This window comes from Diuraphis noxia, unplaced genomic scaffold (assembly GCF_037042655.1).
Source record: "Diuraphis noxia isolate RWA-SAM2 unplaced genomic scaffold, SU_Dnox_SAM2 contig0004, whole genome shotgun sequence".
Lineage (NCBI taxonomy): Eukaryota > Metazoa > Arthropoda > Insecta > Hemiptera > Aphididae > Diuraphis > Diuraphis noxia.
Genome location: NW_028301714.1, coordinates 7145115 through 7162365, shown reverse-complemented (window position 1 = coordinate 7162365; position 17251 = coordinate 7145115). Strand labels below are relative to the sequence as shown.

The 17251-nt window shown below is 29.7% G+C and overlaps 1 protein-coding gene across 1 annotated transcript; it reads left to right on the top strand.

The window, feature by feature from the left end:
* Positions 1-1361: 1361 nt before the first annotated feature.
* LOC107166285 (nose resistant to fluoxetine protein 6-like) lies at positions 1362-17020 on the top strand. The gene is made up of 13 exons (XM_089227520.1): positions 1362-1798; positions 2191-2405; positions 3306-3523; positions 6134-6222; positions 7789-7979; positions 8149-8312; positions 8807-8975; positions 11409-11602; positions 11864-12005; positions 12645-12834; positions 14368-14510; positions 16223-16332; positions 16802-17020. The coding sequence occupies exons 1-13, from the start codon at positions 1549-1551 to the stop codon at positions 16902-16904; spliced, it is 2178 nt and encodes a 725-aa protein (XP_089083646.1). The 5' UTR covers positions 1362-1548; the 3' UTR covers positions 16905-17020.
* Positions 17021-17251: the final 231 nt, after the last annotated feature.

Sequence of the window (17251 nt, the reverse complement as noted above, 5' to 3'; positions counted from 1 at the left end):
GCATAATGAAACCGGTATGCGCAATTTTGTTTGTAATCCATCAACAAAATGTAATAATTATGTTACTTAACAAAATATAATAATTTTTCTTATAAATTGAAACTCCAAAATTAAACTATCGCAATCCAGTTAAGTTTATTAAATATAAAACATAAAAATAATTCTAAACAGAAATCTGCAATTCAAGTTTGAATGCAAATTCAACAAATTATTAATAATTAGTATTTGTTTAGGTATGATGAAAAAAAGTTTACTCTTGCATTTTACAAAAGTTGTAACTTATAAGTTATTAACTGTAATATAACTAATTACCACTGAAAACCATTTTACTGGTCTGCATTTTTTTGTATTGCATAGTTGGAGGGACTTTTACATCCTTCTCCTTAGTTTCGGGGTTTTGGGCCCCATGACTCAGAGTAGGAGGTGGAATGGTTGAAATATTTGGTTAGGTATGCCTGGTTAGTTCGTCAGGTCTTTTCCTGTGTATTTCTGGTGGCCCAATGGTTTGTCCTATTTTCTGTAGGTGGATGAGTCTTGACTGTTTTAATTTGCAGAACATGTTTTTTAAGTTGAGTTACTGGTCTGTTATTGTATATAGGTATAAGTACTAATGGTGGATCAAACAGTTTAAATTTCAAAAATTGAAATGAACTTAAGGTTTCCAGTTCTAGTTTGAAATGAAAATCCGGTTTAAAAAAAAAACCTAACCAAACTTCAACTCAAACAAATAAATTTAAATTTCTATATGATTAAATTGAAATTCATAAAACTCGTCAAACGTTTTGAACAAAAATGTTTTGAATTTCGGTTTGATACATAATAACTAAACAGATTGATTCATATTAAATAATTATTTTAAAATTTCAGTTCTGGACTCTGGTTAATGATTGGTAGGTATACGGGTTCGCGGTTCGATGTTGAACGAAATGTTTGGTGCGAGTTCAATATATCGCACTAAATTGCTCGTTTCGAGACCACATTTTTAAGTGCAATGCACTCTTAGTGGGTTACTATTTTTAATTGTATATAATTGTTATGATTAAAATCATGAACTAAGATATTTTGTATAGAACCTATAGGTCCTATAGGTCTAACCTTAGTTCATGATTTTAATATATATATATTTTGATATGTTTATTTTTATTTTTCCTTAGATATTTATTCGATACATAATAAATCCATAATATTATAATAACTATACCTACATAGAACACACTTAGACACAAACGCATGCGCGAGTTCGTATAATACGCATAGTTGTACCTCCCTTCCAAGCGCGTTTAATACGCATTATTCGTTTAAAATAACATAACAGGTAGTATATAGAACAAGTGTCGTTTCGTATTTACCCGTAAATCGCTCGCGTCGGACGGATTGTCAAGTCGCCTCGATCGCGCCAAATCGGTTGTCCCGCGAACCGGTCTTTGCGGCGGACCGCGGACGCACGTAACATACAATTTATAATAATAATAATATAAATAATAATATTCAAAATAGTATTCATAATATTATTAATATTTAAAAATATCTAAAAATATTACAATCGTCATGTCTTTTCGCACGTTATCGTCGGTTTGCGTGTCTGTCGTTTTCCTCCTCGTCGTTGTCGAAGTCCGATCCGGCGATATCGATGACGGCCCCGCAAACCACGGCTACCCAAATACTTGGTTCGCAAAAATCTTCTACGAGACGCTGGCCGACTTCAATGGGCCCACTGATGTGGGCAGCTCGGCTTGTCGCGAACAGATGCAGATGTACAACAGACACTTGCGAAACAACTCGCTGTGGGCCGTGCAAAGTCAGTACAATTTGATATAACTGCATCTACCGATCAATACAAATAATATATGTCGATCATTTTGATTAAATATTACTTTAAACAAGTATTTTACGTAGTATGTTTACATGTTTTCCTGAAATAACGTTAAAATAATATCCATAGCGTTGAAAAATATTGCCATCTTTAGAAAACGCTAATTTTTCTCTACCAAATATATTGTAATGACGCGAAAATCGCTTCAAAATTTTAACTATCTATGTAATTTTCAATATTTTTGTTTCTCATACGTTTGACTATTATAAATTATCCATTCAGGTCAGGTATTTCTATTACAACCTTCGAATATATTTAAATGAACTTTATATTCAAAATATTGTTGTATAACTTCGAATTATATATTATGCGCACAGTGTTCGAATCGTGGAACAGGTATCCAAATGGCATACTCGTCGGTACCTCACACCAGATGGGTGTGTACGAAGAGTGCGTCAAAGTGCACCAGCCCGTTAGGGGTCAATACTGTATACCATCCGTCAAGATCGGATCGACAGCCCCCGCCGATTTTTCAACCCAAAAAACCGACCAACTACATAGGGACGACAACGCCTGGCAAGTGATACTCGGGGTGAGTTTATACCTAAGATATGTGCAGATTTCGTACGATCAAAAATCGATATTATTACTGTCGTGAGTCGTGATGGAAACAGTGGAATATTATGGTAATCTGCTAACTCGGGTTACCATCTCTCGATCGTGTCCCGAAATAACTTAAAAATAATAATGGTCGATAATATTGATTCTACCAGCAAGTATCAGCCCTCGCCTGGTGAACAATTATAAATATCCTGTAGATATTGTATATCAGTACGTACCTACTGTACAGGTAGTGCATATACATTTTTTTATTAGCTGTCCACAAAATTATAATATGTTGAAATTTTATATCGATTTAAATAATTTCAATAACTATGTTCATATGCTTATTGGTTTTCTTTTGCTGCTGCCTTGCAATAGTGCAGCACTATAGTTGTTCCCCATTACAAATATCAACATTTTTTCTTCACGATTTCATTTATCGTATTCAGTTAAATTACCTAGGTAGTATAATATGCATTCAACAAGTTTTTCGTTTTTTGACGATTTTGATATTTTTTATTCTATAATCGCAACATACATTGGAAAAAAAACCTAATCCACAGTCAACTTCTGATTGATCGCTATGTTCTTTGATCAATGGTTTTTGTTTTTAAATTTGAACATTTAAAATATCACGCTTGAGGAAAATATCAAATACGACAGGATGAGTCTCCAACTGTCAAAAAAAAAGTGGTAAAAAATCTTCACTCCGCATTCGACGAATGGTCAATAGATTAGTAACATTACTGTCAAACACAATAAGGCTTCCGTAGGAACCATCGTCATAATATTTCTATGCCGTAGACGTCAATACTAATAACAAACGAACAAACAATATTAATAACTACATTATTGATCCATTTCACCGTTATGGTTTTGTGTCACACAGTTCGTAGATCGCGATAACCGACATCGCAGAAATGTCATGAAATTCGGTATTTGCATACCGGACTCTTGCACAGCTGCTGACCTCCAAGTTGCGCTGCAAAAGGAATTCAACGTACACTTCCTACCACATCGGATCAACGCTCATGTTCAAGTTGAATCGATATTGTGTTCGACGGACAAGGACGCGTATCCGTACGACACTGGGTACTACTTGACCAGGTAACTTCGAACACGATTGTTGTAATACCTATACTTAACGTTGAATATTATTATCTCCCATTTTCACTATTATACTTATAAACCTATCTATTAATACTTTATAAATTTATAATCCGATATATTATTGTTATACCATCACGACTTAGTCACTATATGAGTCTTCAGTTGTGTTGACGCTTACGACCGTTAGATGGCGCGCTATAAATATAATAATAATAATATTATTGTAAACTAACACAACACTTAAGGTGTTCCGTATAGGCAATATTATAGGAAATTACGTTTGAGTCGTACAACTATTAATGTGTACGTAGTAAATTATTTCCGAATCATACATATTACGCACCCCATGCACATGTCATTTAATCATTAGATCAAAATATTAAAAATCGATTTATATAAATATGAAAATAGCAATTAAACGCCTGACAAAAATTTTAGTACTTCCAGATTTTATTAATGTAAAGATATTTGAATACGTGAACAAATTTGCATACATCGAAGCACTTTTTAAAGTTAAGCAAATTTTGACGAGATAGACATTTTAAATTTTACTAGTTCATTAATTTTAATATAAAAAATAATAAAAATGTTTTTGTCTATACAAACTAAATTTGTTTGCTAATTCAAAAACGTTTAAATTTTTAGAAATCGAACAATAAGAAATATGGGTACCTTAGTTTGTGTCTGTCACTTGTGTTATTTTGATGAAATATTTATGGCGTTCACAATCCTTGTAAAGTTTTTGAATTTTTAATAGTACCTATTATAGTTTTTATTCAATCGTCGGTAAAGTAGGTCAAAACATTCTAGAGATCATATTTTTAACTCTCAACCCGCTCGGTGAAAATCTCCTTAGGTACCTATAGAGGATATTTCCAAAGGGAATTTTTTCGTCGAAGATAAGATGACCGTTAGAATTAAATTTATCAGTGTGGCATCCATATAAGCTTTTACATTTAGGTATTTAATTTAAATATACGTATCATAAGACTTAGATTTGAGATAGGTAGGTACATAACAAATAATAATGTATACAGAAATATGGAAAATAAGATCATTTGGACCGTTGTGATATGATGAGTGTTAGAAACTGGACATACAGACTAAAACTAAGAACATTATTTAAGGGACGTTAAAGAAAAAAGCTTATCAACGCGTATAAATTCCTAGCCTATATAGTGTGGTATGCAAAATGTGGACATTAACTAAAACATGAATAACGGTTTTTTCAACTTTTCAACTTATCTACTTGATTAAGTAACTTAATAACTTAACTAGCTCAAGTCTTCATTGAATTAATTAAAAAATAATTTATTAAATAAAAATAACTTTTTTCTGTTAATTTTAAAAACGATTTAAAATGGTGTATCTAATGAATTATTATTTTATTTTTTTATAAATAAATGTATTTACAATCTGTAATATAATAAAACAATAAGTAAATTTGAATTTTTTACAAGGTTTGAAGACTTGAGCGAAGGGTGCGTCCATTGACACTACTTCAAACTGGTTTTGACTGAATTGTAATATAATATTATTGTTAATAAGTTACTTTTCAATTAATTCACAAATAAAACTTAATATTCTTGGATTGAATAATTAAGTTGACACGAGAGTGGACTTTTACAGTTAGTAGGTATGTTAGTTAAGGAATATAGTAAGATACATTTTTAACAAAACCAGTAGTTATAGTGTACTCGACATCAATAAGTTCTTATGTGCACCCTCGTCATAACGTTATGATTTAAAGCTATAACGTTATGTATAATACAATAATATTTTGATGCCTGCTGTGTTAATTTAAATACAAACACTTTTTAACTTGAAATTTGTTTTTAGACTTTATACAATTTACTTAGAACATAATAATATATGATAAAGCTTGTTAAATAATTACAATGTCGGCTTTAAACTATATAGTATTTATTATTTAGCAATCGATGGGTCTTGAATTAAAGTTTAAACGTTATACATTTTATGTTTCTTTAATTTAAGTATTCATTTTTAAATGTTCACATTTTCCACAACTATTCGTCGTACACGAATAATACGTATACATTTATTGGATAATATAATTTAATATTCAAATTAGTTTCATAGACCGAACAACTTAATAAACTTTACTATCCTCTTGCACATAAATCTTATGCGTACGAGTTGTGTATGATATATATATATGTATATTGGGTCAACAGTCTTGGTTAGCAAAGTGTTTATATATCTATATTTAAAGGTAAATCTAGTAAAATAAACCATTCATTTTCAGTTACCAGATCGTTATCGTTTGCTGTCAATGATTGTATAATATTATATTGAATTTATAGCTGTTGTGTAACTTGAGACTAACTAAAGTTGCATAGACAATTTATATGAAACTCTAAATTAAATTATTTTTTTTTCAAATGTTTCAACGTATAAAATCGTATTACTTATAATAAGTAAATTTTAAGCAATATAAAAGACAATATACATATAGACGGTAAAAAATATAAAATTATCTATAGATATGTATCAGATATCTATAGGGTACTTATATCATATAGGTACCTTTATCATATGGCTACTGGCTACTATACTAATCGAATTTTTGTTGTTTGATTATTGAAGTTCATTAGTTGGATTCTTGGTCTTGATCTGCTGCGTGTCGACAGTGTACCATATAATAGCAATAATGCGTAATAACGATGGGAAAAAGTGTAAGTAAAATATTTTTCAGTTGTAAAACCTAAGTACTTAAATAGTAATTAGTATAAATTATAGTATATTAAAGTAATATTACATTTTACGAATTTAATTTATTAACTATAAGAATAACGCTATCAATGGCAGTCTTATACTCTGATAATTTACGTTTACCAATAATACTTATTATTATGTCAAACATTTTGATATGTGCAATGTGGTTCTTAATTTTAATTAAACTACAATATATATTCTGACATAACCTTTACAAAACCTGAGCGATTTCTGAGTTGTGTATACATTACTATAACATTTTAACTATACATTTTTTTTTTTTAGTATAATATTATATACTAAGATTGAGTAGTCCATTTGACGAATAATTGTTAAAATACTTACATAGAAGTAAGAATTATTTATGGATAGAAGATTGGTAGCTGGTTTCACGCATAACATTCTATTTTAGAGAAGCCAATAATAAAAAAATAAAATTTTTTAATTTTTACATATGTATATTTTGTAAGAAATATGAAAATGTTTTAGACTAACGAGTTGTTTTTTTTTTTACAATTTGTTTATTTTTTCTTCAGAAAACATAATATTGAAACCCATAAAAATGTTTAAAAGTCACACATGGTGTCAATAGTAGTCGAACACAATTGTTGGAAATTGAACACAATGAACACAGATTGTATAAGTATTTGAATCAAATTGATTTTTTTCGGTTTCTCAGAAGATAATACGAAAAATAGCAACATAATTTAATATTATATATCAGATGATACTATATAGGTAATAACGAGAATCCCGTTTTAAAAGAAAATCTCGATAATACCTAGTTTGGAATTATTTTTAAAACTCGGTTATGATTATTATTGAAGTGAATTCATAATAAAAAAATTATCGTAGATTTTAGAAGTAAGAATATTATCTAGTGAGCCTCATTAAAGGGTTTTTATATTTTTATTTTAAAATAAGCAAATTATAAGTATTTAAAAATGTAAATTGTTCGAAAATTTAAAAATATTCATAATTTTCTGTAATATTAAAATCTAAAAAAAAGGTGCGAAGGTCGATAGATAATATTCTTACTTCTAAATTTGATAACAGTCCAATATTCGGCCTTATATCAAATATACCTATTCTAAATATATTATTCAGAGTATACCTTTAGTTATGTTATGCGTTTTTAAACACAGAAATAACGCATATAGGTGAAGCGCACTGTTAGCCATAGTTCCATCCAATCATTGTTGATCTATGGCACATACTACATAATTTTGTACTTAAGATTGCTGGCTTCTCAAGATTTTTTCATAACAACAATTAATTGTCTATACTGATTAAAAAATCATTAAACCATAAAAACCTTTATGGTTTTATAAAAAAAAAAGCATAATAATCTTATTTACCTACCTACATCAACATTGTTAGTAAATTTTTTAACAATAAAATTTACATTTGGAATAGCAGGGAATCTCGGTGAGGAGGCAGTGGCCTAAGGACTCATATCGTATTAATAAATAGTATTATTTCAATCTATAGTTTTTTATTACGTTTTAATAGTTTTATACATGCAGGTAAAATGCCAGAAATATTTAACACGTTCTCGCTGATTCGCAACGGCAGAGATCTGATCAAGTACAACAGAAACAACGATCTGAACATATTTAACGGGCTAAAGGTTTTCACCATGATTTTGGTGCTGTTCGGCCACAAGTTTTTGTACTTTGTAATAAATCCGATCACGTATACGACGCAACTCGAAAAGGTAATATTCAAATATGATGCAATGTTACGCGTACACGCGACGGCGTAGTGGATTTGCATATAGTAATAGTATCATACCTATTTCTAAATTCGATTTATATTTATAAGCTTTGTATTTTTGTGAATGGTTTTATTTTCTTGTTGCGTTTGTTTTCGTTTCATCATTGTAGTTGTACCAGGAAGGACCCGATTTCTTATTGACGTCCATGAATTTAATCGATCCATTTTTTTACATTGCCGGATATTTAATGTACATCATGTTAATCCCACAATTCAATCAGCCCGGAACCAGTTGGTACAAGATACTTATGGTGATCGCATATAAATATCTGAAGTACGTATTCATATAATTATGACTTTATGTATATCAAATGTAGGTACATTTCAAGCTTTGTCATGTCTTTGGTACCTACCTACTGTAATTTATTATTCAGTTCAAGAAAAATATTTTTATATCAGTTCATTGCAACAGCTTGACTAAACGACCCGCTTCAGCTATAATTATTATTGTGAATATTATAACAACTCTCTGGCGTTCATCTATTAAAAATTGAGGTACCTAATACCTTATAATACTTTAAATAAATAACTTTAATAAGCGGGAGAAAACTGAGCTGTTTCAATTATATATAGGTACCTAATAAAAACAGTAAAAAATAAACCTTAATTTTGAAAAAAAAGTACCACTAGCTAGATAAAAGATTGGTATTTATATTAAGATGCCTTTCATTTTAAAGGCATTGATATCGTTAAATCGTTTAGTTAAATGTACACTTCTATTAATATTATAATGATTAATGATTGCCTAATGATATTGTTCTTGAAAAGAGTTCTACCATCTTACGTGATTGTTATGCTGATGACGGCTTTCGTCGTACCTCATTTGGGAAATGGACCGTTTTGGGCTTCAAGAATATGGCCCGAAGCAGATAAATGCAAAAACTATTGTTGGGCTAACATATTGGCAGTCAGCAACTTCATACCAGTCGAAAATCAAGTAAATTATAAATATATATATTTTAACGATTTAAAGTATTTAGTCATTATAATAAAATAATATTAGTTATTAGTAATTACCTATATATTATTATAATAAAAAATAAACCGATGAAAACTGTACACAAAAAATATATTATAATATCATATAATAGTAAGCGAGTAACCATAATCTGAGACAATTAAAACTGGCAACCCTTTAAATAACTAATATTATTAATTAATATGTATACCTAACCATTGATGATAATTGGAAGGGGACTCAGCTTAGCTGCCTCAAAAGTGAGATTAGTCAGGTTGGGTATACGTGGGAACCTATTTAAATTTTAAAAGTCTCTAAAAACAGATAAAAACATTTTTGAGTGAAAGAGATGAACAGCTTTAAATTAGATTATTTAACAAATGTATAAGCTGTCCACACGTCGCGCGTCGTTTCACTATTTTTCAATTGCTTTAAGAATTTCGGACTTCGGAGGAACATTGTATTAAACTTTCAAATTTTCGTATTTAAATTGAAAATGCTATGAAGTTTTAAAGACGAAGAATTTTGGAATTTTCGTAATGTTGCTTGAAAAAAAACTTAACAATTTTGTGACAATATCTGCGATGCAATTCAAATAACCGTTATTCAAGCAAAGCAACATTCTTTTTTTATTGCCTTTTAAGTAGGTAGTTGGCCCTCTTTTCCCTGATAATAGTATATATAATTTCCGCTGACCTAATTTATTAGTATAACGTAATCTCCACACAGTTTTTATAATTTTAAGAATAAATAATACTGCTTTTTTAATAAAATGCAAATTAAAAAAAAAAAAATAATAATAATATTGTTGAATGTAGAAAAATATAGATCTTGGTATTCACAATGTTAAAAAAAATATAATTTTAAATTCATTGTATACTTCCTATAAGATATTGCCTGTTTAACTGTAAAAAATACTTCGTTTATGTGTGACGTGATGTGATTTCCGGATAATTTAAATCACAATTTTTTCCTTTCTTTTACGTTTAATATGCGCATTTATTCATTCTAAAAATATGCTCTGATCGAATGTATTTTAGGTAATATTATATACGTACACGACACATTAACGAGTATATAATATACATAATATATAGTATATTAAACTTATATTGAATTATATATACGTCATACCTCATACGCGTTTACATTACAGAATCTACGACTTCACCGTTTGCAGTTAGTAAAAATTTTTCAATTTATTCAGAGCGTTTATTGTACAAGAACAGTTATAGGTGGAATGCTCGTGTAGGCTTTATACTCTGTAGAAATATATCACCCCCTGCACCGTGGGACACTGTGCACACAATATAATATTATAACGTAATATGGAACGCGATTTCAGAGAATCGAACAATATTTAAATTTATTAACCGTTTACGATTGATTTTTAGACTCTTGCGTCCATTGATTGGTGTTACTATATTATACAGATGGTACGCTTAGAAAGTTCGAACCCTAATAGACCCTCGACATTCAAATACTCCGTACTTAATTGTTCCCATGGTTGGCTCGCAAATATTGTGTATAAAACAAACGGTTTATACATTACTTGTCTTCCGTCGCGACTGTAACCCATTCAGGCCATTCAGCACCTTCCTATATTATTATAATGCAGTGGTCGCCGTTTAATCAAATAACTTTGATACGGTACATAACTGATAACATAATCGGATTGATAACACTAAACGAAAGTTAAAAAAAAAATTATTTACCCACTTAGTGTTGAATTTGATATACATAGAGTTATTAAAAAATGTAATTATTTAATTTATAATTATTAATCACTGATTAAAAAACATATTATGTAGATATAAAAAATTTAAAATTGTTAAAAAAATAAAATAAATATTAACTAGGTACAACTCAAATTGAACAATAGAATTTTTTAATTGATGTTTGTTTTTTTTTACCGTTAAAAGATCATGGATAAAATGTTCGTATTTATATTGTAATTCAAGATTTGATAAGTGTTGTTGCACTCTTCTTCGTAATACTCGTAGGGCCTCTCTCATTTCAAAAGAACTTGGGAGGTTTTTCGGTATCTGTTTATGGCTCGTGCTCAATTTCTTCGTTTTCAATTTCTCCAGGTTTTGTTTGTGATAAAGCATGTACAACAAATAGCAATACCTTCTTCAGTAAAATTTGATAAAGTTGGTATATTTTTATAGATTTTCAACTAATTTTCTGAGAATACTATGCGGCGTATTGATTACAATAACCAGCATAATTTACACATAATATAAGTATACTTTCGGCCCGTACTTACAAACTTTTCGATAACAATAGACAATTGATAACATTAACCGTGATCATAAAAAGCGACGACCACTTTATATCGACCCTCGCGGCTGCTATAAGACGTGATGTAAATAAAATTCGTATGATAATAATTTCGTTTTTCTGTTACAGTGTCTAATTGCCGGCTGGTATGTATCGTGTTTGCTACAGTTTCTCGTCATCGGGACCATTGTGGTTTACGTGTACGTCAAACGCCGAAAAATTGGTATATATTTAATTGTCATACTATTGTGCGCGTCTTTGGCGATATCGTTTGTTACAACCTACGCCAACAAAGCCTACGGAATAGTTCGTGTAATGTATTCGTAAGTACCTATACATAGGTATTATATTATTATACATATTTTTTACTTTATACGGAGCACGTGCTGCAAACTCTTCTGTAGTTATAGCACAAAAATTCTCAAGAAATTGAAAATATGTTCTTTTAATATGTTTAAAAATTACAAAAATCAGAATTAGTATAAATTATTAAATGAAAAATAGGAATGAGCATGCTAAATTAATCACTCTGTAAATTATAATAAATATTATGTTTTTTTTTTGTTGACATAACTCGTTTACAGATTTTTGGAGAATCCAAGCAACTCAATGGAGTTCAGAAATTACTACCGACCGTTTTACTATCGGGGTACACCTTTCTTCACCGGATTACTTGCTGGCATCGTGGTGGACGAGCTGAAAAAACGAGAAATTAAGTTTTCCACGGTAATTGAGAGTATATAATATTATGTTATAGTGTCGCCGACGTGTTAAGATTTTTAACCGATACGTCGTAATGATAACGATTCATATGATGTCAGCAAAAAAAAAAAAAATAAAAAAAATACTGTTCATAATTAACCGAAAATTAAAATTTATAAATTATAGATATATCAGATATCAGATAAGCACAATATAACACTTTTAAATTTATATAAACAAATATAAATTTTGCAGTTCATTGAGTTTATTTAAGTTGATGGATTAATAATATGATTTATTATTTTTTGTTGAAGTTAAAATAATATAGGTAACAATAACAAGTAGGTAACCTAAATAATTAGTTATTGTGCTTGATGAATTTTGTTTCATTAATAACTACCTGTACAAAAGATACAAATTTAAAATTATGGTTTTATTAAACCCGTGATATAACCATAGTAAATTCAATATTAGATATTATCCAGGTATATTATTATAATATTATGTACTACGCCTATGTTTGAAATTTGTGAATTTTCAGTACCTACCCACTTGGTTATTCGTAAATAAAATCTTTATAGACATTTTAACCGCCGGTTAATCGAATAGAGTTTTATTTTTTATCGCTTATTAAGATTTATGTTTTTTTATAATTCGTCATAGTCCGTCATATACATCGGGACTCTGATAGTCACATCCGTTTGCATTTGGGCCCAGCTGTACGGCGCGCGGTTCCACGACGTTTTCAGGCCATACGACGTACTCGAACAGTCGTTTTACGCAGCTTTCAGCCACTGTACTTGGGCTGTCATACTGTTCTGGTTGACGGTGTGTCATTTCACCACCGGTTTTGGTAAGTTTTGGTAATGGGTTTTTAATAAAAATGAAACTTGTTAGAATAAAATATACACAATGATTATTATCCGCACTTGTTGCGTTTTAAGAGGATTGTCGATAAATTTAGGATGTCCAAAGCCTTACTTAAGAGAGACGGGACTGAGAGGACTGCAGCCGTTCCGAGCCTGGAAATAATTAGGGTCCAACATATATTATTACCTACTGTAATAGTGTAATGAGTCATATAATATACGTTAAGTTCATACAAATCTATATTAAATAATTACTTAATATACATTTATATGGTATAATGTATTTATGATCTCTTTAACATTATGTGAATATAAAAAACGATGTGACAAAAACAACTGAATTCATAATTTAGGTTGAGGGCCGAGGGGCCTCACCAGAAATTTAGGCCTGGGCTCCAAAATGTCTAAGTAGGACTTGAGTAGGTATGTTACAAGTCAAAGAAACTAAGCCTGACTAACATTTTAATACTATAATACATATATATAATACAATACTATACTTAGGTACTCTAAATATATGCCAATCGCGTGCATGACATCATTTTACTCGTAAATTACTCATTTAATTTGATTATAATAATGGTGTACTAGGAAAGTATACCAGTTCCCACCCGCGGATAGGCTAAACTGGTCAGTGGTCACTATATAATAGGGCGGTGGAACTTAAAATGTCGATTTATAATTTTATTATTACCATAATACCTACAATTGAGATAGAATCAGTAGAGCTGTTGCAAGATAAATGGGAGATAAAATTAAGCCGTCTGAATATTTTTCTGTTTGAGCCCATCCTTTTTAATATTTATTGTCATACTTTTATATTGATAATAATATTTTTAATCGATTGCAAAATTTGCGGTGTGCCATGCAAACTTTTATATTTTTATTTTCCTATGTATAGGCACCGCCAGGAATTTTGTCAGGAGGGTGCATCGTTCATAGTATACTTTTATTTCTAAATAATGTTTCAATTATTTTAGTTAAATACGTAGAAATATTTTTTCAAATTATATGACGATACGAAGTTATTCTTGTTTTTTCGTCGGATAGAAAGTTTTTAAAGATAATTATACAAAAAAAATCTTTTCAATGCCATAATTTTTTTTTTTTTTTTTTAAAGCCAGGGAGGCAATTTTACCCACTTGCACCCCCCTCGCGGCGCCCTTGTTCCTATGTACGATTCATTTGTGTATATATATGTATATTTATATAAAAATGCATGCCATTATATTATTTATGATATATTATGCAGCTCATTAAAATTTGTGTATGAATTAAAAATTGATAAAAGAAAAATAAGAACTTTGTGAAAATCATCTTGTTTTAGGGGAAAATTTATAAATTTAAAGTGGGGCCCAATACGCATATATATCTACATCTAGTTATATATTTATGTAGGTATATAAAATAAAATAAATAAATAAATAAATAAATAGAAATATTACAATTAATATGTACCCAAACATTTAAAAGGTGTCATTAAATAAAATCGTTTGCTCGCTGTCTTTATATTATAGGACCAATAGAAAAACTGTTCAACAACAGATTAACGGTGCCACTGGGCAGATTATCCTATACAGTTTATCTTGTCAACATCACCGTCATGATGATGATAGAAAGTAAACAAAGAACTTCCGTAACCCCTTCGTCATATTTGTTGGTAAGTAAATATTTAAACTAACCTTGGTTTTAATATCGCGTTAAGGGTTTAAAATTTGAATTGATAGGGTTTATTTGACAGACAGTATTAAAACGCAAATAACTTTATAAAATGATATATTCGTATTGGATTATAGATGCATTTACGTTAATAATTTTGAAAATAAAAATTATATCTGATACGTACGTCGATATAAGCGGCAAAGTAAAATATTCTGTTGAATGCTCAAACGAGTGTGCCTGCCTAGCTATATGCAAGGACAGATAATTTAATACCTACGCCTGCTTATATATGATAAAATTATACAGGAACAAAGATAAGTTTGGAATTATAAAATACGTCGAAATACCTATACCAAAGTTCTCCAAGTATTAGTTGTTCAGTGATGTAGTGGAGGGTATGCGTGAGTATGCGGCGCATACCCACTTTTCAAATTTTTAAAAGAGAGCATACTAAAGAAAAAACTTGAGTCCGGAAGTATGCGCTCAAAAACATGCGTATACCTACTTCACAAAAATTGTTTTAAACTAGCTGGCAGAAGTATTATTATATTATGTATTAGGTAAATAAATATACTTTATAATAATATTAATTACATTGTTAAAGTTATTATAATTTAAAATCAACTTAATAAAATAATAACTAATTATATGTTATTAATTTATATAATTGAAAGGATGTGGAGGTGGAGGGGTTGATGCAGGCCGTAGCCAGACCAAATTTTCTGGTGGTGCAAAGCAAACTTTAGGGGGGGAGCGTTATATATAAAACAATGTGTGTCTAATATTTTTAAGGGGGCAGCGCCCTTTCCCACCGTGGCTACGGACCTGGGTTGATGACAAAAGCTGCCACATACCTATGTAGCATACTCACAAATAACTTTAGGACTACATGCCTGTAGTTGTTTGTTATATAAATGTATAAATCGTATACTATAAAATAAAAAAGGGTATATTATATAATTCTATTTCGTTCATTGTTCACATACAGTTTCGATACCAGCGATGGTAACGTATAATTATTAATTTTATCGTTATACCGAGATACCTCAGTTGTCCTTATATATAAAATTAAATATTAAAATGATTCATGGTTATTACTTAAAGTATAACAAAATAAATTAGGCATACATATTATTAAACCCTAACCTAAGTTAGGAATTTTATACCTATAGATAATTTCATTACCAGACATCAGTAATAATATATTTTACCTTTTTATTGATTATTTAGATATTTTTCATTTTTATAATCATGAGCTATGAGTATACTTTGAGTTATGCGAGTAGTAAGTAATTTATTAGTCACAAACATAATATTATATTAATTGTCTTACCATAACAAACAGTACCTACGCAATCAGATTTGGTAAAATAGATATTTAATAAAATATGTTTAATTTTATAACTATTTTGTAAAAGTTGTATATTAGTCTTTAGCATTATGATGAGTGAAAATGTTACATGGATTGAAATTTCAATTTAGAATTTTTCTTCATCATTATTATTTTGATCTTAAAAAATAAATTATAATTAATATCATTTATAACTTTATAAGTTTTAAGTTAATTAACGTAGGCACTCAAATTAAAATTATTTAACTAATAATAACTTAAGTCAATTATTTTTTATGGAGTTGCCAACTTTAGAATTTTTGAAGTATAATAATTTATAAGCTATTGCATTTTTATAAGCCAACTATGTGACGTTTCAGATTGATGGATGGATAATCGGAGCATTTAGAACATACATGATAGGAACTTTGCTGTATTTGCTGATCGAAGCACCGTCAGGGCTGTTGATCAAAAAATTATTGTTCGGAAAGTGAGTATCTTTAATACTGTTTATTTAAGATTAACATGACGCCACAAAACTCGTATATACGTTGTGTTCGTCGTATGAACTTACAATTATTCTACAAACATTTGCGTTCAGCAATACATACCGATTTTGTGTTGTTGTTAGATATAATATTAGAGTGAATTGACTTATGATTTAAAGTTATGAAAATGATGTGTGTCTGTATATATATTAGTTTTCATTAACGATGTTTACATTTTTAAGCGAGTTATGAGACTACCTATAATATTGTGTGAAATAAACGAAATAAAAATCCGTATGGCTCCCTTAAAAATTAAAAAAATACAGTGAAACCAAAGTAATGTTTAACTTTAATTACACTTTTGCCAACTGTTAGTTGTCCCTTATTACAAAAAAAAAAAAAATCATTCTATTATTATTGATCATCCGTCTTCATATTTCTTGTACTACGGTTTTTAATACCATTTTGCAGAAAACACGAACACGACCGCGACAACGCTGTGATGCCAAATCGGACGGACATCGCCAACAACGCAGCTGCAGAAACGGAGCAAAAAAACACTACACATCTGTAGTAAACGCGGACCATTTTATTTTATTTTTTGATCAATTCATTGCCCATTTTTAAGTCTTGAACTGTGAAGACTTGTTGATAATATCCTAAAATAAATGTATAATAATATTACCTGCATGAACGGTGTCTCAATAAAAGTTAATCTACATTAGGTATGTCCCCCACGTCGAAGATTTTTGTTCTTTTTTTTTATATGTAAGAGTTTATACGATTTTGGAAAATAATATCAGTATCAAACTGTATGTTGCAGAGTTATGGCCACAATATAACAACTATTATAAAACATATTATCAATAAACTTCACTTAAATTCTATACAAATTCGAACGTTTGTTTTCGTATCTGTTAA